We start from the raw sequence: 21657 nt of genomic DNA, 5'->3' as shown, positions 1-21657 counted from the left end.
TTGTGTGACCCTGCGAAAATCCCTTAACTCGCCTCAGTTTCCTCATCTGTAAAATGCTTGTGATTTTTTTTAATTTTTTAAAATTAATTTTATAATTATGACATTTTTGACAGTGCATATGCATAGGTAATTTTTTACAACATTATCCCTTGTACTCTCTCCTGTTCCGAGGTTTTCCCCTCCTTCCCTCCACCCCCTCCCCTGGATGGCAGGCATTCCCGTACATATTAAATATGTTATCCTAGGTACAATATATGTGTGCAGAACCGAATTTTGTTGTTGTTGTTGTTATTGCAAAGGAAGGATTGGATTCGGACCTCACCTGTAAAATGAACTGAAGAGGGAAATGGCGGATTCCCCAGGGACTTTCCCCTAATGGGGTCCCAGAGGCGGACGGGACTGAAAAACACTCAGCGACCACCTGGGGAGGGGCTTTCCACTGACCCTCATCCTGGCCCTGCAGGCTTTCTGCTTCTTCTTTCTAACCCACTCTCTCCGCAGCTCCGTTTACACTGAATTTGCTTCACACATTTTGTATCCACCTATAAATGTCAGTGTTGACTCCCTCGTTAGAACGAACTCTCCGGTTAGTTTTCCTGTCGCAGGTCCAGCGCGGCGCCTGCCATGTGACGGAGTTTAGCCACCGCTTCCCTCAGGATGAATCCATTGGTCCGCCGGCCGGGAGAAGGCCAGGGGCTCACGAGACGGAGCTGAGCCTGGAGTCGCGGGAAGGTGGACGCTGAGGGCGCTCAGGAAGGAGCTGCAGTTCGGAGGAAACCAGGCTCTCGAACACCCCGATTTCCTTTGAGCACTTCCTGCAATGGCCTTCGGCTCCTATTCTTTTCCAGAAAGGAAGCGGTCACTTCCACTCCCAAGTCATTAAAGGGATAATCCTTTCCTAAGCCTCCCCCCGCAAGAGAAGTGCACACTCGGGAGGCCTGGCCCCCTGCCATTCCGGCTCTGCGGGGTGGTGGAGGGTGTAATGCACACGCATTCCGCAGAGGCCAGTCTGGCTCCGCGCCCTTCTCCCGATCTAATCCAGGAGAGCTTTCTGAAGTACCACGGTGCGACGGCCCCATCCCGTCAGGGAGGATCTAAGCAGCCCTCTTATCTGGACACACACACACACTTCTCGCTGAATGAATCTTTTCCCACAATTCGGTTGTTCATTTACAGACTGTTTAAACAAGTGTCCCTACTTCATCTATGGGGCTACCACCGCGCCCAAGCCCGTGGCACTTAGGAAGCTAAATTAATCTAGCTCTGCTTGCTAATTTCTTTTCCCTAACGAATTCACTACCAAGCCCGGAGATGCCAGCGCTCATAGCAAAAAGAAGTCTGCAGTCATCCTGAGCCCGGTCCTTTCCTTAGCCAGAAATAAATATGTTCATAATGAATGTGTTAATAGAGTTTCTAACGTTGAACTTTCTTGCTTTTCTGGTACAAATACAACTTTGTCATAATGAAAGTGTTGTTTTTAATGTATTTCTTTTGCTGTAGTCTCTTTGCTATTGTTTTATTTAATTGTAGTCCATAGATCCTACCATCTCTGGATAATCCTGGACTACAGTTCAAATTGCAGGGATTTACTCTTTTGCTTATTACCTCACAGTCAGAAAACTAAAAACTTCTGCAGTTAACTCAAGTCTAAATAGTCATAGGATCATAGATTTAGAGCTAGAATGCTGGAGTGTTCCTTCCAGCTCTAATCCATTTCATAGATAAGAAAACTGAGACCTAGAGAATGACTTGCCCAGACTCATACAGTTAATAAATATAGGGGAAATTTAAGTACAGGTGTTCTCGACTCTAGGACCAATGGTCTCTTCACTACATCATATTGCTTCCTTATTTGCTCATCCTGCAAACATTCCTGGGTGAAAAAAAAAAAAAAAGCAAAATATTTAATCAAGACAAATGAATAGTAAAACATTATGTCATTCCACTTGATCTCAGAGTAGTTTGAGAAACCTCCTCCAAGACTCTTGAATTAGTTAAAAGAAGGAATAGGCAAGATCCCTATGTTGCTAAAGGGCTGGGAGATTTCACCCACAAGTGCCTGCATCTGAATTAAGATCATCAGCCAATCTCCCGTTTATAATTATTCAGATTACAATTTATACATTTCTTCCTATCCTGTTCAATTCTTGTCCATGTCCCATTGTATATCTGTCACAGGGTTCCACACAACTCAGTAAGGCTTTCTTCTATATCTCCTGATGCTTCATGGATACCTGTTGGTTATCCTTTTATCTTACCATGGGAGTCACTTTTCCCCCTCCCCAATCTTACATCTCTCTAATGCCACTCTTTTTTTTTTTTTTTTTTTTGGAGGCTGGGGTTAAGTGACTTGCCCAGGGTCACACAGCTAGGAAGGGTTAAGTGTCTGAGATCACATTTGAACTCAGGTCCTCCTGAATTCAAGGTTGGTGCTCCATCCACTGCGCCCCCTAGAGGCCCCTCTCTAATACCATTCTTTACTAACTGGGATGAAGTAGAGTTTAGGAACTTCAGCTCATAAGAAATCTGGCTTATATATATATATATATATATATATATATATATATATATATATATATATCCTAATTTCAAATCCTTTAAGGCCATTCCTTCACATGTGCCTTGCATGTAATTCTTCCTTCATATATTTTGAAGCTCACTTACAACTACCAAGTGCTTTCTTACTGTCTTTTGAGAAATCAACTCGAATCCTTTGAGGAATAAAACTCTGATTTGAGCCATACAACACAACACACACACACACACACACATACAAGCACTTACACTTTTGAGTTTTTTTTTTAAATTTTTTTTTTTATTCATTTTTCCAAATTATCCCCTCCCTCCTTCCACTCCCTCCCCCCAATGACAGGCAATCCCATACATTTTACATGTGTTACAGTATAACTTAGATACAATATATGTGTGTAAATCCAATTTTCTTGTTGCACGTTAAGAATTGAATTCCGAAGGTATAAGTAACCTGGGTAGATAGACAGTAGTGCTAATATTTTACATTCAATTCCCAGTGTTCCTTCTCTGGGTGTAGCTACCTCTGTCCATTATTGATCAACTGGAAGTGAGTTGGATCTTCTTTATGTTGAAGATTTCCACCTCCATCAGAATACATCCTCATACAGTATTGTTGTTGAAGTGTATAGTGATCTTCTGGTTCTGCTCATTTCACTCAGCATCAGTTGATGTAAGTCTCTCCAAGCCTCTCTGTATTCCTCCTGCTGGTCATTTCTTACAGAGAAATAATATTCCATAACCTTCATATACCATAATTTACCCAACCATTCTGCAATTGATAGACATCCATTCAACTTCCAGTTTTTAGCTACAACAAAAAGAGCTGCCACAAACATTTTGGCACATACAGGTCCCTTTCCACTCTTTAGTATTTCTTTGGGATATAATCCCAATAACAGCAATGCTGGGTCAAAGGGTATGCACAGTTTGATAACTTTTTGGACATAGTTCCAAATTGCTCTCCAGAATGGCTGGATTCTTTCACAACTCCACCAACAATGCATTAGTGTCCCAGTTTTCCCACATCCCCTCCAACATTCATCATTATTTGTTCCTGTCATCTTAGCCAATCTGACAGGTGTGTAGTGGTATCTCAGAGTTGTCTTAATTTGCATTTCTCTGATCAGTAGTGATTTGGAACACTCTTTCATATGAGTGGATATAGTTTCAATTTCATCATCTGAGAATTGTCTGTTCATATCCTTTGACCATTTATCAATTGGGGAATGGTTTGATTTCTTATAAATTAGAGTCAGTTCTCTATATATTTTAGAAATGAGGCCTTTATCAGAACCTCTAACTGTAAAAATATTTTCCCACTTTGTTACTTCCCTTCTAATGTTGTTTGCATTAGTTTTGTTTGTACAGAAACCTTTTAGTTTGATGTAATCAAAATCTTCTATTTTGTGATCAATAATGCTCTCTAGTTCTCCTCTGGTCATAAATTCCTTCCTCCTCCATAGGTCTGAGAGGTAGACTATCCTCTGTTCCTCTAATCTACTTATGATCTCATTCTTTATGCCTAAATCATGAACTCATTTTGATTTTATCTTGGTATATGGTGTTAAGTGTGGATCTATATCTAATTTCTGCCATACTAATTTCCAGTTTTCCCAACAGTTTCTTCTGAATAATGAATTTTTGTCCCTAATGTTGGTATCTTTGGGTTTGTCAAAGATTAGATTGCTATAGATGTACCCTTTTTTGTCCTTTGCATCTAATCTGTTCCACTGATCTACCGTTCTATTTCTTAGCCAGTACCAAATGGTTTTGGTGACTGCTGCTATATAATATAGCTTTAGATCAGGTACACTTAGACTACCTTCCTCTGACTTTTTTTTCATTAGTTCCCTTGCAATTCTCGACCTTTTTTTATTCTTCCATATGAATTTTGTTGTTATTTTTTCTAGGCCATAAAAATAGTTTCTTGGGAGTCTGATTGGTATAGCACTAAATAAATAGATTAGTTTGGGGAGTATTGTCATCTTTATTATATTCGCTCGGCCTATCCAAGAGCACTGAATGTCTTTCCAATTATTTAAATCTGACTTTATTTTTGTAGCAAGTGTTTTGTAATTTTTCTCATATAATTCCGGACTATTCTTTGGTAGATGGATTCCCAAATACTTTATACTCTCAACATTTGTTTGGAATGGAATTTCTCTTTGTATCTCTTGCTGTTGCATTTTGTTGGTGATATATAAGAATGCTGAGGATTCATGTGGATTTATTTTGTATCCTGCCACTTTGCTAAAATTCTGAATTATTTCTAATAGCTTTTTAGCAGAGTCTTTGGGGTTCTCTAAGTATACCATCATGCCATCTGCAAAGAGTGATAGTTTGATTTCCTCATTTCCTACTCTAATTCCTTGAATCTCTTTCTCGGCTCTTATTGCTGAGGCTAGCGTTTCTAGTACTATATTGAATAGTAATGGTGATAGTGGGCAACCTTGTTTCACTCCTGATCTTACTGGGAAAGGTTGCAGTTTATTTCTATTGCATATTATGCTTACTGATGGTCTTAAATATATGCTCCTGATTATTCTAAGGAATAATCCATTTATTCCTATACTCTCAAGAGTTTTTAGTAGGAATGGATGTTGGATTTTGTCAAATGCTTTTTCTGCATCTATTGAGATGATCATATGGTTTTTATTAATTTGATTATTAATATGGTCAATTATACTAATAGTTTTCCTAATATTAAACCAGCTCTGCATTCCTGGTATGAATCCTACTTGATCATAGTGTATTATCCTGGGGATGATTTTCTGAAGTCTTTTTGCTAATGTCTTATTTAAGATTTTAGCATCAATATTCATTAAGGAAATTGGTCTATAATTTTCTTTCTCAGTTTTCGATCGACCTGGTTTAGGTATCAGTACCATGTCTATGTCATAAAAGGAGTTTGGTAGGACTCCTTCATTCCCTATTTTTTCAAATAGTTTATATAGCATTGGGGCTAATTGTTCTTTAAATGTTTGGTAGAATTCACATGTAAATACACTTTTGGTTTTAAGAAGGACCTTTGTTTCAAAAGGTGGGGGCCGTCATTAAATAAACTGTGAAATTTACCAAAGATGTGACTGTGGAGTAAAACCATCATGGGGGCAAATTTGACCACCTATATTGGCTGTGAGACTGGGCAAATCACTAATCTCCCTAGTGTCCCAGGAAACTCTTGATGACTAAATTGCAGAGCAGGTAACAATTTGTATTGGTAGGGAAAAGATTCTTTCTGGGTTTCCTACACAAATGAAATTACAGGTCTAGTTTAAAAAAAAAAAATCCACTTTGCTTTCTTATTCCACTTCAAATCTGAGCCCAGCTTATTATTTCTGTCCAAAATGTATAAACTCATAGGCCAGCTCTATGAACGGTATCTAATTGTCATTCTACTTTCAAGCTAATTGCTGATAACAATCAAGGAATAAAACAAAGGAGACAAGCTCACTCCCGGTGTTTCCCAATATCATTAACAATATCCTGAGCAAGGCCAAGTCAAAGAGGGCTTCTCAAAAGAGGACCTCCACATGGTCCCTTTTGCTGCAGATGTGGTACTGATTACATCTAGCCCCAGAACATTTCAAGGCCTCATAAATGAGATCTGTAATCACTCAAAAGTGTTTGGCCTAAGTCCACGCAGGAAAAAGTCATTATAATTCAAGGATATTATTGTTTAATGTTTTTCCCCTTAACAAATCCTGCTGAATAATCTGTTAAAACAAAACAAAACAAACAAAGTACTAGTTAATTGTAGCTTGTTGTCTTGAAATGACTGTCCCAGTCATCTCCTTCAAAATACAACCCTTCCTTCCAAAACCATGTGTCAAATCCCCCAGACCTGTTTTTTTTTTTTTTTTTTTTTTTAATGGTCAGCCTATACTTATTTTGCTTTAAAACAATCTAATCACAATATCTCTACACCTTATCCAACATTTTTTTTTTTTTTTTTGTTTGAGTTCCTTGGCAATAGTTTGAAGTAACACTATATGTAGTGCTTTATTCCAAAAAACACTAATTTCTCCCTTCTTTTATCCTTTAGGACAAGAGTCTGATCACCATTACTGGGATTAATGATAATTATTCTCCTTGGTGCCCTCCCCCCCCCCCAATAGGCAAGGCAGTAATTCTAAGAAACACTTCAATCTTTTTCTTAATACACACAACACTGCATTTCTTTATAGGCTTGAAAGGCTATTGGATTTACACATCATTAGTTTTATTTTTAATAAATGTATACCTCAAAACCCAGTTTATATCTGGTTATCTGTGAAGGACTCACTGAAACAGGTCATCCTATAAAAGTTTTTTTTTTTATTAATTTTATAATTATAAAATTATAAAAAAATTTTTTGACAAGATATATGCATGAGTAATTTTTTTTATAACATTATCCCTTGTATTCATTTTTCCAAATTTTCCCCTCCCTCCTTCTACTCCCTCCCCTAGATGACAGGCAATCCCATACATATTACATGTGTTACAGTATAACTTAGATACAATATATGTGTGTAAATACCATTTTCTTGTTGCACGTTAAGAATTGAATTCCAAAGGTATAAGTAACCTGGGTAGACAGTAGTGTTAAGTTTACATTCCCTTCCCAGTGTTCCTTCTCTGGGTGTAGTTGTTTCTGTCCTTCATTGATCAACTGGAAGTGAGTTGGATCTTCTTTATGTTGAAGATATCCACTTCCATCAGAATACATCCTCATATAGTATTGTTGTTGAAGTGTATAGTGATCTTCTGGTTCTGCTCATTTCACTCAGCATCAGTTCATATAAATTTCTCCAAACCTCTCTGTATCCATCCTGCTGGTCATTTCTTACAGAGCAATAATATTCCATAACATTCATATACCATAATTTACCCAACCATTCTCCAATTGATGGACATCCATTCATCTTCCAGTTTCTAGCCACTATGAAAAGAGCTGCCAAAAACATTTTGGCACATACAGGTCCCTTTCCCCTCTTTAATATTTCTTTGAGATATAAGCCCAATAGTAGCAATGCTGGATCAAAGGGTATGCACAGTTTGATAACGTTTTGGGCATAGTTCCAAATTGCTCTCCAGAATGGTTGGGTTCTTTCACAACTCCACCAACAATGCATTAGTGTCCCAGTTTTCCCACAGCCCCTCCAACATTCATCATTATTTGTTCCTGTCATCTTAGCCAATCTGACAGGTGTATAGTGGTATCTCAGAGTTGTCTTAATTTGCATTTCTCTGATCAGTAGTGATTTGGAACACTCTTTCATATGAGTGGATATAGTTTCAATTTCATCATCTGAGAATTGTCTGTTCATATCCTTTGACCATTTATCAATTGGGGAATGGTTTGATTTCTTATAAATTAGAGTCAGTTCTCTATATATTTTAGAAATGAGGCCTTTATCAGAACCTCTAACTGTAAAAATATTTTCCCACTTTGTTACTTCCCTTCTAATGTTGTTTGCATTAGTTTTGTTTGTACAGAAACTTTTTAGTTTGATGTAATCAAAATCTTCTATTTTGTGATCAATAATGCTCTCTCGTTCTCCTCTGGTCATAAATTCCTTCCTCCTCCATAGGTCTGAGAGGTAGACTATCCTCTGTTCCTCTAATCTACTTATGATCTCATTCTTTATGCCTAAATCATGAACCCATTTTGATTTTATCTTGGTATATGGTGTTAAGTGTGGATCTATATCTAATTTCTGCCATACTAATTTCCAGTTTTCCCAACAGTTTCTTCTGAATAATGAATTTTTGTCCCTAATGTTGGTATCTTTGGGTTTGTCAAAGATTAGATTGCTATAGATGTACCCTTTTTTGTCCTTTGCATCTAATCTGTTCCACTGATCTACCGTTCTATTTCTTAGCCAGTACCAAATGGTTTTGGTGACTGCTGCTATATAATATAGCTTTAGATCAGGTACACTTAGACTACCTTCCTCTGACTTTTTTTTCATTAGTTCCCTTGCAATTCTCGACCTTTTTTTATTCTTCCATATGAATTTTGTTGTTATTTTTTCTAGGCCATAAAAATAGTTTCTTGGGAGTCTGATTGGTATAGCACTAAATAAATAGATTAGTTTGGGGAGTATTGTCATCTTTGTTATATTCGCTCAGCCTATCCGCAAGCACTGAATGTAAAAGTCTTTTTAAAAAATGTTCAATTCACAGATATTATTCTGAGAACAAGCTTTGTTCTCTTTTTTACATTTCATATTCCAGCTTTTTCTTTCATTTTTTTGTTCTTAAGAGGACTTAAATGATTACAGCTGGAGTTCTTGGATATGTCAATTATTTCTTCATAGTTCTTTGTCAATTTTTTTTTTTTTTAATCAAAGCTCTGGATTTTGGTGATAATTAAGGTAAAACTAACTCTGAGATAATTCCCTGATGAAAGCTTGTGAATTCTTTATATTTTTTCCTTCTCTTCCTTCCTTCAAGACAGTTTTTGTGCATACCATTTGATCCAGCAGTGTTTCTATTGGGCTTGTATCCCAAAGAGGTCTTAAAGGAGCAAACGGGACCCACATGTGCAAAAATGTTTGTGGCAGCCCTTATTGTAGTGGCAAGAAACTGGAAATTGAATAGATGCCCATCAATTGGAGAATGGCCGAATAAATTATGGTATATGAATGTTTGGAATATTATTATTCTATAAGAAAGCAGGATGATTTCAGAGAGACTTGGAGAGACTTACATGAAGTGATGCTAAGTAAAATGAGCAGAACCAGATCATTATACATTATACATGGCAACAAGAGTATATGAGGATCAATTCTGATGGATGTCTCTTTTCAACAGCAAGGTGATTCAGATCAGTTCCAATGATCTTGTGATGAAGAGAACCATCTACACCCAGAGAGAGAACTGTGGGAACTGAGTATGGATCACAATATAACATTTTCATGCTTTCTCTTGATGTTTGCTTGCATTTTGTTTTCCTTCTCAGGTTTTTTTTCCTTTCTAGATCCGACTTTTCTTGTGCAGCAAGATAACTATATAAATATGTATACATATATTGGATTTTAAATATATTTTAACATATTTAACATGTATTGGACTACCTACCATCTAGGGGAGGAGGTAGGGAGGAGGGGAAAAATTTGGAGCAGAAAGTTTTGCAAGAGTCAATGCTGAAAAATTATCCATGCATATGTTCTGTAAATAAAAAACTTTAATAAAAAAAAGGACAGAGCTTATATTTCTTTTCTCCCAGATTTGTCCTGAAACCACTTTTCTTCTTCTATATGATTTCACTTCCATGGATTCTATTACTATCTTTATATTGATGATTCTCAAATCTACTTATCCAACCCTAACCTATCCGATGACCTTCATTCAGTTCCACATCTTCAATTGCCTGTTGGATATCTTGGGGTGGATGTCCTGTAGGTAGGAAATTCAACATTTTTCAAAACAATTCATTTTTACCCCCAAAATCCTCCCTCTTTCTTCACTTCCTTATTACTATCACCCTCCTAGTCACCTAGATTGTGAACTTTGACAGCCTTGATTCTCTCTGGACTCACTCCTCTCCATGTCCCATCTCTTTCTAAAATCTGTAGACTTTACCTTTGCAATGCTGTTCAGTCGTTTTAATAACATGCATCACTTTGTGACTCTATTTCAGATTTTCTTGGCAAAGATATAGATGAGGTTTGTCACTTCCTTCTCCAGCTCATTTTACAGATGAGGAAAGCCAAACAAATAGGTGAAGTGATTTGCTGAGGGTCACCCCACTAGTGCTTGTCTAGGGCTGGGTTAGAACTCAGGCATTCCTCATTCCAGGTCCTGAGCTCCTCTCTGGTACCACTTCTATGCTCTGACACTCTCCTCTAATACTTCCATTACCTTAGGGCAGGCCTTCATTGTCTCAGTCTGGATTACTACAATGGCCTCTGCTGACTGGTCTCCACCAGTGTCTCCCTGATCCAATCCATCTTGTACTCAGCTGCCAATGTAATCTTCCTAAACAGCGTGACTATCACTCCTCCATCTTAACAAAACCTCAGGGGCCACCCCCTCTAGGATCAAATACAGACTCCTCTGGCACACAAAGTCCTTGAAACACTCGCCCCACTTTGTACACTTTACCCCCCAAACACACCTGCAATCCAGAGACTGGCCTCCTTGCTGTTGATGTCTAGGAAAGCAATCTTCTGACTAGGAATTTCTGGTGGCTGTCCTCCAGGCCTGGAACTTTCCTAATCCCCATCTTCAAACTTCCTTCACATACCAGCTAAGATTCCACCTTTATAAAAATATTTTTCCTCATCTTAATTCTGATGACCTCCCTGTTATTTTCTCACTTACCCCCTTTATCTTATCTGTACATCTTCTCCATTAGATGGTAAGCTCTCCAAGAGCAGGGAATATCTTTGACCTTTCATTATATCCTCAACACTTAGAATCATGCTTGCAGGTAGTCATTTAATAAATGATTCATTCTTCATTTCACTTTTTCCTGGAAGATTAGTGTCTCAGATTAGATCAGAGCTATTTTCAAGGTCTGTTACTTTATTTTGTGGCAACTTTGGATTTTCTCTATTCTCTTCTATGTTGATGTACTTTTGTATTTTTGTTTTCAGAGTACTCTCTGCTTGAACTTTCAGCTTGTGCTATAAACAATGAAATCTTTTCAAATCCCTTAAGGTCCTTCTTCACTTTGGGTTGTCTTTCATTCCAGAGGTCCTCATGGTTGCTTCATTTTTTCATATAGTCTAATTGTCACTGTACTATTATTAATACCTATGTGAAATGGAAATTTCTTTCTCTTGCCTTATAGTATTCCTATATTGTATTAGGACCTCTTTTTCCTCATTTCTTGTTTCTTGATCATCTTATCACAAGGTTTTTCTTGCTAGCTTCCCCCAGCCCCATCCCTTCTTGAGGGTATTTTATAGTGTACTTCTTCCTATTTGGGAGTTAAGGAAAGCTAAACATGTCTACTTGTCCTCATGCCCAGGAATAAAAGGGTCACAAGAAGACAGATGTTTCCCCATATCTATCTGTAACAAGAGAATAAAGAAGGAACCCATCTGTCCATAAAGACAGAATATCCCTCTGATTGAGTCTGGTTAAAAGCCAACTTGAAAGGGTATAAGGGAAGCCAGGCAAATGACACCCACAATGTTATGAGAAGAAGTCAACCCTGGTCACAACTCCTCAAAATCTTTTATTTGAAGATGTTTGCCAGTTACCCTCACCTCAAAAATAGACACAACAGCACACTAACGGGTTAATTACAGTGCCCAGAGCCATGCCTACGACCCTAGTCAGCTCTAAGTCCCAACCAAGCTCCTTCCCCCAAGTCCCCAGTACCAGCTCCCACTCCTACTGGGCACAGGGAAGATGACAGAAGGGGAGGGGGGCAGTAGTGGTGGCACACAGAGCCATTTGGAAGCCCCTTCACACTCAAAGCAGATATCTGGATCAGAGCTGGGGGGGAAGGGGTGTTGGGGGGAAATGCCAGCACTAGGGATTTGGTGTGGAAAGCGAGCAGGAGACTCAGAAGCTCACAGATTTTATATATTCATATATTTGTTGGTTTTGTCGTCTTAAAAGAGAGTCTGGTATAAAGTTTCCAGCAGGGGCCAGATCAGACGTTCCCTTTCTCTTCTTCTTCGACCCTGCCCTTCCTGGCCTCACCCACAAGGTCTGAAGCTGGGGAGTCATCATCGCCTTTCTCCTGTCCTCCGGCTGCCTTTGCATTGGGGACCCAGAGGCCTGAGTCAATGCAACGTTGCATGTGATATTTTGCTTCCTGGAACAAGAGGGCACACCAGTACAGGTGAAGATGCTGTCTCTAGTCCCTGGATTTCCCAAACCCCCAGCTCTGCACATAGAGCCCATCGCTGAACCCACAACTCCCAGGCACCCTTGAAGAGGCCGCCCGCTGGCCCTAATGGCCAGCATGCTTTGCTTCCCTTGGGCTGAGACAGCTGAAGCTCCAAGCTTCCTGGCCCGGGGGACTAGGAAAAGGAAAAGGCCTAGCTCTGCCAGGCTAGCTAACTTTCCATAAAGGCTGGGGGGAGTGGGGATGGGGGGGTGTCTCTGTGACTCTACTGCCAGGGTAGAATAAGTCAACCACACCTCCTGGCTAGGAGGATCCTCAGCCAAGGAGGGGTGGGGTGGGGAGGTGAGGAGATAAAAAAGCCAGGACAAAGAAAGGAAACTAAAAGCACTAACAACCTGGCACCACACCCCAAGCACTTAAGGAAGTTTGTGTGACAAGACTAGGGTTTTACTTCGAGCTCCCCCTACTGGACACTCACCGCAGGGTCCATTTTGCTGATGGTATCTTGGAGCATCTGTACATCCTTGATGTCAAAGCATTTCTGGAGCTCCTAAGTAAGCACAGGAATGGGTAAGAGGAGAGTTGTCCAGAACAGAGAAGGAGAGCTTAAACAGAGGGGGTTCAGTGACTAAACAAAAGCACTCCCTAAGAGGAAAGGTTCAGAATCAAGGAGAGAACAGGGGTTCTTTCTGGGCTGATGGCCCTCTCTGAACACAGTCCCTGGGGAACTCTCTGGGCTCAAACAGCCCCAGGTTAAGCCATTTTCCCAGGGTCCAGCACAGAAAAGCAGCTCCCCAGCTAGCTACAGCTACATACCACAGGCAGTGCCTCATAGACCTCGACTGGGTCCAGGCCCCCGGGGCCCAGCCGCTTCTTCCGCTCTTCCTCCTCGTACTCCTTCATGGCCTTCTCAATCCGCACTTTGGCACGCCCTCTCACTCGCTCCTTGAAGGACTCCAGCTCATCTGTGAAGCCTTCCATGTACTGTTGGTCGGCTGTCTGTAAGGAAAAAAAGAAATGAGGAACCATCCTTTTGCTGAGATGAATGGGAGCACGAAGTTCCTTAGGACCTTTGGCTAGGCCCAAAGGGTGCCTTGTAATGCTCAGGCTGGAGCCAGTCCTACAGGCCCACAGAGTCAAGTCCCTAGTCCTCAGAACCAGGCCCACAAGACTCACCTTGATTTTTGTGAAGAACTGCCGGAAGCAGGCTCGGGGATCCACTTTTAGGCTCTTGGCCAACTCCAGAATAAATTGCATAACAATTGTCTGATGAGCCACTTGCTCCATGAGGGCACATTTCTAAAGAGGAGAAAGGCTTAAGTGGGCATAGGAACAAAAGCCTCTCTCCATGGCCCAGCCCCTTCATGCCCTCTGGAATAGCAATAGATATTCCTTAAACTCTTCTTTTACAATTCTATATTAGAGTACATGCATACCATAGACCTTGGAAGACCAAAGACCTTCTGACCTCCCTAGACCAGCTTGCTCTACACAGTAAGGGTCTATGCTTTTGTTCTCTTACCTCCTCTACTTCCAGGTCGATGCACCAGATGACCAGGTAGTTGGCAGTCTCCTCACAGACCAGATGTGGGTTTTCGGACAGGTACTTCTGGCTGTCATCCCAGCGCCGAAGCATGCCTGTCAGAATGCATGGCACTGACAGGGACTTCAAGGCACTTAGCCCACACATTTATATCTTTCCCCCTCTCCACCAAAATATGCTTTTTCTTTCATTCATTCTTTCCCATGTGCTAGGAACCATGGCAAACACTTCAGAAAAACTCACATCTTATCCTCACACTTCAACCCAGCCACTGTCTTAAAGACATCAATTTTATTTCATTTTATGTAAATATGTTGTGGGTTTTTTGTTTTGTTTTGTTTTTTTTTTGGGGGGGGTCCAATGAGATCAAAATCTTTAAAAAGCTAGAGGTAGTATTTTTTACCTTTCCCTATTCTCCATAGCACAGCACAGCTGCATTATGGGCAAGCAGAGATATCCTATGTACAATTAATTGATTTGAATGACTGGAGGGACTAGAAGTATTCAGAACATTTCAACTTTAGAATCAATTTGGGGAACAGATGGAATGTCTCTTCCCTTCTGATCTCAGCACATTAACATGCTGGGAGAGGCAGAGAAAGGAAGTAAAGCTACTCAGGTACCCCAATATTCCACATCTTTGCTCTCAAGTTGTAAGCAAGCAATCAGAAAACTAAATGTTAGAGCTGAAGAGGCCTTAGAAATCATCTAGTCTAAACCTCTTGAATTGAGACTAAAAAACTTAGCCTACAGTACTTTGGGTCTAACTATATCTTCAAGGTCATGGTTCCTGGGAACTGGTGTCTTTATCAGTCTTCCCATTCAGATGGAAACTCTCCAAGGGACCATTCCTCATTAATGGTCCAAGGGTAGGGTCTGTTAGGGCAGAATCTATTTTCCCCAGGTGGGAGATCCCACTAAATAGCCAGATCTTACCAAAATGCTTAATCTGCTTCTCATATTTCTCTACAAAGGTCTTGTGCTTCTGTTCTTTCTGCTCCTCAGAATCCTCCTCCTTGTCTGGCTTAATATTGAACACACTCTGTGATGGGAAAATGAGGGGAAGAAACCAATGAACCATATCTTCCCTATGCTAAGGCTGAGCCCCTTTACCAGTTCCTTCCATAGCATGAGAAGGTAGATGGAGCAGCTCATCTAGAGAAGAGGCTGGCTTATTCATAGGGAAATTGGCTAAAAGATAAGTGGAAGGCTTAATGCTCCTTAATGTTCACCTATCTGAGCCATTCAGTCCCAGGGCTAGTTTTGCTGCTTATGGATTCAAACATCAACTTCCTCCAAGAAACCTCAGGTCATGAATGTTTGCTCAGTGTCCTATCTCCAAGGACCTCCCTCCCCCTCCCCATGGGGGAGCCCTGGAGCCAAATCCTGCCCCACACATTGGATCCCTGACTCACTTTGCTGAAACCATCCTTGCTCAGCGTGTCTACATTCCACGGCATGTTTTTCTCCTTCTTGCGCAGCTCATCAAGCTTCTGCTCCCAGCTCTTCTCCTCCTTCCGCAGCTGCTGGGCTTCTGCCTGAAGTCGCTGCACCTCCGCTTGGCCACCTTTGGGCTCAGCCACCTCCAGCTCCTTCAGTTTCCGCTGACACTCGGCCACCTTGCGCTTACACTCCCTGCATCCCTTGTCTAGTTCCTCCTTCTCTTTCTGAAACTGCTCCATGCGTTCCACTCGTGCCTGCAGAGAGAAAAGAGCATTTTGGAAGAAAGCAGGATGCAGAACAAGCCCTGGAGGGGAAGGATGGGCAGGTAGCATGGCAGTCCTGGGGCTGAAAGAATTATAATCCTCTATCATCCAAAAACATAATTACAAAAATATTAACAATAACTTACATTAATGTTTAATATTAACAATAACTTACATTAATATTCACCAATGACTCTCTTCTGGATTATAGGAACAGCGAGAAGTGATTTGCACAGGGTCTGATAGCCAGGAAATTTCAGAACTAGAACCCAAATCTAATTGTCTTGATTTAAAGTCAAGTGCTTTTCCTATTTTGTCCCGTGGTTTTTTACGGGGTTCACCCTGCCTCCCAAGTCAGCCCACCCCACTTATTTTTGCTTGGTGGAGGTTTTCTGTGGGGATCCAAAGAAACAAGTGCTCCTGGCTAGTCTGGCAGACCACTCTTTGACCCATGGGCCCAATCCTGACATCCCCAGACATCAAATCCTAACCCCTGCAGAGCCAAATAAAGAGCCGTGAATAAATGCATTATACATGGATAGTCAGCGGAAGCAGGAGCTTAGAGCTGACTGATCAGGAGATTCTGGTCTGGGTCGTGTAGCCCCCCAACATCCGGGTCCAATCTAACCCGCCCTTATTAATGCAAACTCCTGCTCTAGACGCGGGATTCACACGATAATGTCAGTCCAGAAGGACCAGGAGCAGTACTAATGTACGTTCTATTGGTCCACATTGTCATCGGAGGATGTGAGCAGTGATAGGGACACGCTACCGCAGAGGCACCAAGCAGCCCCTCGCAGTGAAGTCAGGGAGGGGACATCTCCATAGGAAAAGGATCAAAGTGAAGCCATCCCGGAGGGGGGGTGGGGACCGGAAGCGAAAAGCTCCAGGACTTAGACCTAGAATCCGAGCCCCATCCTTAAAGCGAGTTGGGTCACAGGCAGCAAAGGGCAGAGCCGGATTCAAGCCCGGGCTTTCCACAGAAACGCCAGCAATGGATTTCGCAGGAGAGGCAGGCTAAGGAAGTGAGTAACAGGAAAATCCCGCTGGGATTTCCACAGGAATGGAAATTTCTGGGCCTGACTGGGAGGTGCCTCCGGACAGCCTGCCACCTCCCTGAAGCCCGCCTGTCTTCCTCCTGGGGGGAGGAGGAGATTTCGGGGCTGATACTCGGCTTCGGGAAGTGTGGTGGGAGGCTAGGGAAAGTTCTCGAGAGGGACCTCGTCAGGAACGGGGTTGCCGCGTCAGTTTAAGGGGGGGGAGATCTGAGGGGAGGCTTCCGAATTTGGGGCGTCCGCTCGGGGACCCCCATCCCCCCTTTGCCCGCACGCAGCCACCGTGCATCTAAGCGGCCTCGTTAACCAGGCTGGACTCCAGCGAGGGAAGGCCGGACCTCGGACTGGGGGTGGGGGGCGGGAGCTACACTCGGGGTGCATGGGGAGGATGCCCCCAGCTCCGCTCCGGGGAGGCCGGGATCTCGGGTCAGAGGGCAGGGGCGCCAGGATTTCGGGATACGAGGTTGGGCAGGTGGGCAGGAGGAGGGATCTTGGGCCCGGCCGGGGATGCAGGGCAAGGGGAGAGCGAGAGGGCAAGGGGGGCGGGCTAAGGGCGAGTCCGGATCTCGGAGCCGGAGGTGGAAGGTCCCGGAGTAAGGTCCGGCCCCCCACGCACCTGGTGCCGCCAGCGGAAGAGGCTGGCCGTATCGATGTTGGGATGCGTCTCGTCTTCATCGTCCGACACCTCGATGTGGTCCCACACGCTGTAATCCACCATCTTGGCGCCAGACCGATCGCGCCTCGCTCGGTTTCCCTGCGGCTGCGGCGCCTCCGGCCCGGCCCCCGCTCGCTCCGGCCTGGCCCCGGCCCTCCCCTTCCGCTTCCGGGGGGCTGGACCCGAGCGTTCCACGGGCCCGCCCCTCCCGCCAAAACATCACTTCCTTAGCAACGAGAACCGCCGCCGCTGGGCTTGCGTCAAAAACCCGGGAGAATCGCGACTTCGAGGCGACCTTAAAGAGACACCCATCCTAGTCACTAGGAGCATCTTCCCCTTCCGGACCCGAGACCTCCGCTCCGTGGCTCCGAGGTCCTGGGATTTGGCGGCACCCTATGGGGGTGGGGCCTAGGTCAGCCAAAGAGAACGGAGCGCGCGCACGGAGCGTCCACCTTTCCCTCCCCCTCCCCTTCCCCCCTACGTGTGTACCCGAGTAGCCTGGGGGTGGAAGCGCCGGCGCACGGCCGAAAAGGAACTTCGGTCCGGAGTGCCGGGACTCCTCCTCCTCTCCCCTGTTATGGAAGGGGAAACCGGAGCCCGGGCGGGGAAAGCGCCGGGAGGCGGACCCGTAACGGAAGACGCGGCCCTGAGAATCTCGCGTCCTCTCGCTTCTCTCCGAGCCCGGTGCACTCAGCGGCCCCGTCCGGATTCCGCCCCAGAGCCAGGCGGAGCCCTTCATATCGGAGCAGCCGGGGTGGAAGAAGTGCCTTAAAACTGCCCTGAACCTCGAGGAAACGGGACACTGACCTTGTGCTCCTTGGGCACATCTGAACCTCTCTCCGCCTCAGTTTACTTATATCTAAAATGGGCATAATAACTCATGGCACAGTGTTTTGAGGCTTAAGTGAGAAAATGTGTGTAAAACTCTTTGAAACCTTTAAAACTCTACAGAAATGTCTAAATCTTGACGTGCATAAACTGAAGTTTCTCTTCCAGCCCGCTTTCAGCCACGGGAGGTTCTCCGAGTGTCAGCTATCTCTTCCCCTTTGAATAGTTGGGGCTGGTTTTCTAGTACTATAACTCGATGCACAAAACCAGTCTGCTTCCCCCATGGATTATCAATTAATATCAATTATCAGTTTTTTAAACCCATTTAAAAAAAATCTCAATATTTTGTTTTCCCTAATAAGGTGTAAAAATAGTTTCAACATTGACTTTTTTATATCTTCATTTCAAGAGATTATTTATTTTCCTCTGAACAATGACAAGACCTTTTATTTCTGTATTATTGGATATGCCGGCAGTTTCTTTAACATGTATTTGTTCTGTTTCCGTGGCTCCCGTCTCTTTTTATAGCTCTCTTTGGGGGAATTTATTACTCTTCTGTGTCGTGTTTGTTTGATCAGTCAGAGTTAAAATTTGGAAATCACTTTCTATTTGCTGTGCAAACTGGCCCTAGCAGGGCCGTAGGCATTTAACCAATTAGCCCAGCACTTCCACTCTTGGAACATTACGCAAAGTATCAACATTCACTTTTCTCAGATTTTTGAGTTCCAAATTTTCCCTTCCTCCTCCCTCCCTCCTTCCCTCCTCCAAAAGACACAAAAGCAATCTGATATAGGTTATACAAAAGGCATTTTTTTTTTTTAAACTCTGGCAGTATTACTGGCAGGGAATTGGAAACGGTTTGTGAAAAGCTTCCAGGTCTCCAAATCCCACAACTCTTATCAGGAACTCAGTTTTTTTTAAAGCTTTTTATTTTCAAAACATATATATGGATAATTTTCCAGCATTAACCCTTGCAAAACCTTGTGTTCCAATTTTCCCCTCCATCCCACCATCCTCTCCCCTAGATGGCAAATAATCCAATATATGTTAAACATTCTAAAAATATATGTTAAATCCAATATATGTATACATATTTATATAATTATCTTGCTGCACAAAAATCAGATCAAAAAGGAAAAAAATGAGAAAGAAAGTAAAATGCAAGTAAACAACAAAAAGTGTGAAAATGCTATATTGTGCTCCACATTCAGTTCCCATAGTCCTATCTCCAAGTGTAGACGGGTTCCTTCATCACAAGATAATTGGAATTGGAATTGGCCTGAATTGTTTCATTGTTGCTCATCGTATAATCTTATTGTTGCCTTGTATAGGGATCTCCTAGTTCTGCTCATTTCACTTAGCGTCAGTTCATGTCTCTCCAGGCCTCTCTGAAATCATTCATCCTGCTGGTCATTTCTTTATCTATATCTATATCTATATATCTTTCTATTCACAAGATATATGCATGGGTAATTTTCCAGCACTGACAATTGCAAAGCCTTCTGTTCCAACTTTTCCCCTCCTTCCCCCTAACCCCTTCCCTAGATGGCAGGTAGACCAATACATGTTAAATTAAACACGTATCCATACAGTTATTTTGCTGCACAAGAAAAATCAGACTTAGAAATAAGGTAAAAATAACCTGAGAAGGAAATCAGAAATGCAGGTGGACAAAAATAGAGGGATTGGGAATTCTATGTAGTGGTTCATAGTCATCTCCCAGAGTTCTTTTGCTGGGTGTAGCTGGTTCAGTTCTTTACTGCTCCATTGGAACTGATTTGGTTTATCTCATTGTTAAAGAGAGCCATGTCCATCAGAATTGATCATCATACAGTATTGTTGTTGAAGTATATAATGGTCTCCTGGTCCTCATCATTTCACTCAGCATCAGTTCATGTAAGTCTCTCCAGGCCTCTCTGTATTCCTCCTGTTGGTCATTTCTTACAGAATAATAATATCCCATAATATTCATACACCATAATTTATTCAGCCATTCTCCAATTGATGGACATCCGTTCAGTTTCCAGTTTCTAACCACTACAAAAAGAGCTGCCACAAACATTTTGGCACATACAGGTCCCTTTCCCCTCCTCAGTATTTCCTTGGGATATAAGCCCAATAGCATCAATGCTGAATCAAAGGGTATGCACAATTTGATAACTTTTTGAGCATAATTCCAAACTGCTCTCCAGAATGGCTGGATCCATTCACAATTCTACCAACAATGTATCAGTGTCCCAGTTTTCCCACATCTGCTCCAGCATTTATCATTTTCTTTTCCTGAGAGGTGTGTAGTGGTAGAGTTGTCTTACTTTGCATTTCTTTGATCAATAGTGATTTGCAGCACCTTTTCATATGATTAGAGATGATTATTTCAATTTGTTCATCTGAAAATTGTTCATTTGACTATCAACTGGAGAATGCTTGAATTCTTATAAATTTGAATCAATTCTTTATATATTTTAGAAACAAGGCCTTCATCAGAACCCTTGAATGTAAAAATGTCTTCCCAGTTTGTTGCTTCCCTTCTAATCTTGTCTGCATAAGTTTTGTATGGATCAAAACTTTTTAACTTAATATAATCAAAATTATCTATTTTGTAATCAACAATGATCTCTAATTCTTTGGTTACAAATTCCTTCCTCCTCTACATATCTGAGAGGTAAACTATCCTTTGTTTTTCTCATTTGTTTATAATATCACTCTTTATTTCTAAATCATGAACCCATTTTGACCTTATCTTGGTATAAAATGTTAGGTATGGATCCATGCCTACTTTCTGCCACACTAGTTTCCAGTTTTCCCAGCAATTTTTGTCAAATATTGAGTTCTTATCCCAAAAGCTGGGGTCTTTGTGTTTGTCAACCACTAGATTGCTCTCATTATTGACTATTTTGTCCTGTGAACCTAACCTATTCCACTGATCAACTACTCTATTTCTTAGTGCCAAATGGCAACTTGATATTTTTCCAATTGACTAGATCTCAGACCTGAAGCAGTTTGGGTTAAATTTGCCCTAGGTTGATTAATCTGGTATCCTGGTCTACACTCTCTGGACACCAAGGATATGATTGCAATTTCTTTCTTTTCTTTTTTTTTTTTTTTTTTTTTTTTTGAGGCTGGGGTTAAGTGACTTGCCCAGGGTCACACAGCTAGGAAGTGTTAAGTGTCTGAGATCAAATTTGAACTCGGGTCCCCTTGAATTCAGGGCTGGTGCTCTATCCACTGCGCCACCTAGCTGCCCCTTTTCTTTCTTTCTTTCTTTTTTTTTTTTTGGATATGATTGCAATTTGAGGGACTTTGAGGAGAGCTATAGGGAGCCTCCTTGTTGACTGCTTTTAATCTCCTTACCTTGGGACTTGTATCTGATTTTAACTTTCTGAATTTTTAAATTGTTTTGAGGACTGTTTTTAGCTGAAGGTATGGGAATGTTTTTAGTAAAAGAATCCTTTGTTTGAACCTTCAGGCTTTGGGTGATCTGTTGTTCCATATGCTGAACCACAACTGAGATAAGTGGTACAATTGGTTTTAAAAGGTCTCCA

The 21657-nt window shown here is 42.0% G+C and overlaps 1 protein-coding gene and 1 long non-coding RNA gene across 2 annotated transcripts; both read right to left on the bottom strand.

Annotated features, from left to right (window-relative positions):
- Positions 1-9688: 9688 nt before the first annotated feature.
- LOC141538790 (uncharacterized) lies at positions 9689-10996 on the bottom strand. Its single transcript, XR_012481128.1, has 2 exons — positions 10846-10996; positions 9689-9918 (listed from the first exon to the last, which is right to left on the bottom strand). It is a non-coding gene; the product is annotated as an uncharacterized LOC141538790 (long non-coding RNA).
- A 691-nt stretch (positions 10997-11687) lies between these two features.
- Positions 11688-17453, bottom strand: CDC37 (cell division cycle 37, HSP90 cochaperone). The gene is made up of 8 exons (XM_074260595.1): positions 17249-17453; positions 15287-15568; positions 14808-14913; positions 13851-13966; positions 13505-13627; positions 13145-13327; positions 12807-12878; positions 11688-12295 (listed from the first exon to the last, which is right to left on the bottom strand). The coding sequence occupies exons 1-8, from the start codon at positions 17348-17350 to the stop codon at positions 12131-12133; spliced, it is 1149 nt and encodes a 382-aa protein (XP_074116696.1). The 5' UTR covers positions 17351-17453; the 3' UTR covers positions 11688-12130.
- Positions 17454-21657: the final 4204 nt, after the last annotated feature.

Source organism: Sminthopsis crassicaudata, chromosome 1 (genome assembly GCF_048593235.1).
Source record: "Sminthopsis crassicaudata isolate SCR6 chromosome 1, ASM4859323v1, whole genome shotgun sequence".
In the NCBI taxonomy this organism is placed as follows: Eukaryota; Metazoa; Chordata; class Mammalia; order Dasyuromorphia; family Dasyuridae; genus Sminthopsis; species Sminthopsis crassicaudata.
This window is presented reverse-complemented; position numbering and strand designations above follow the sequence as displayed.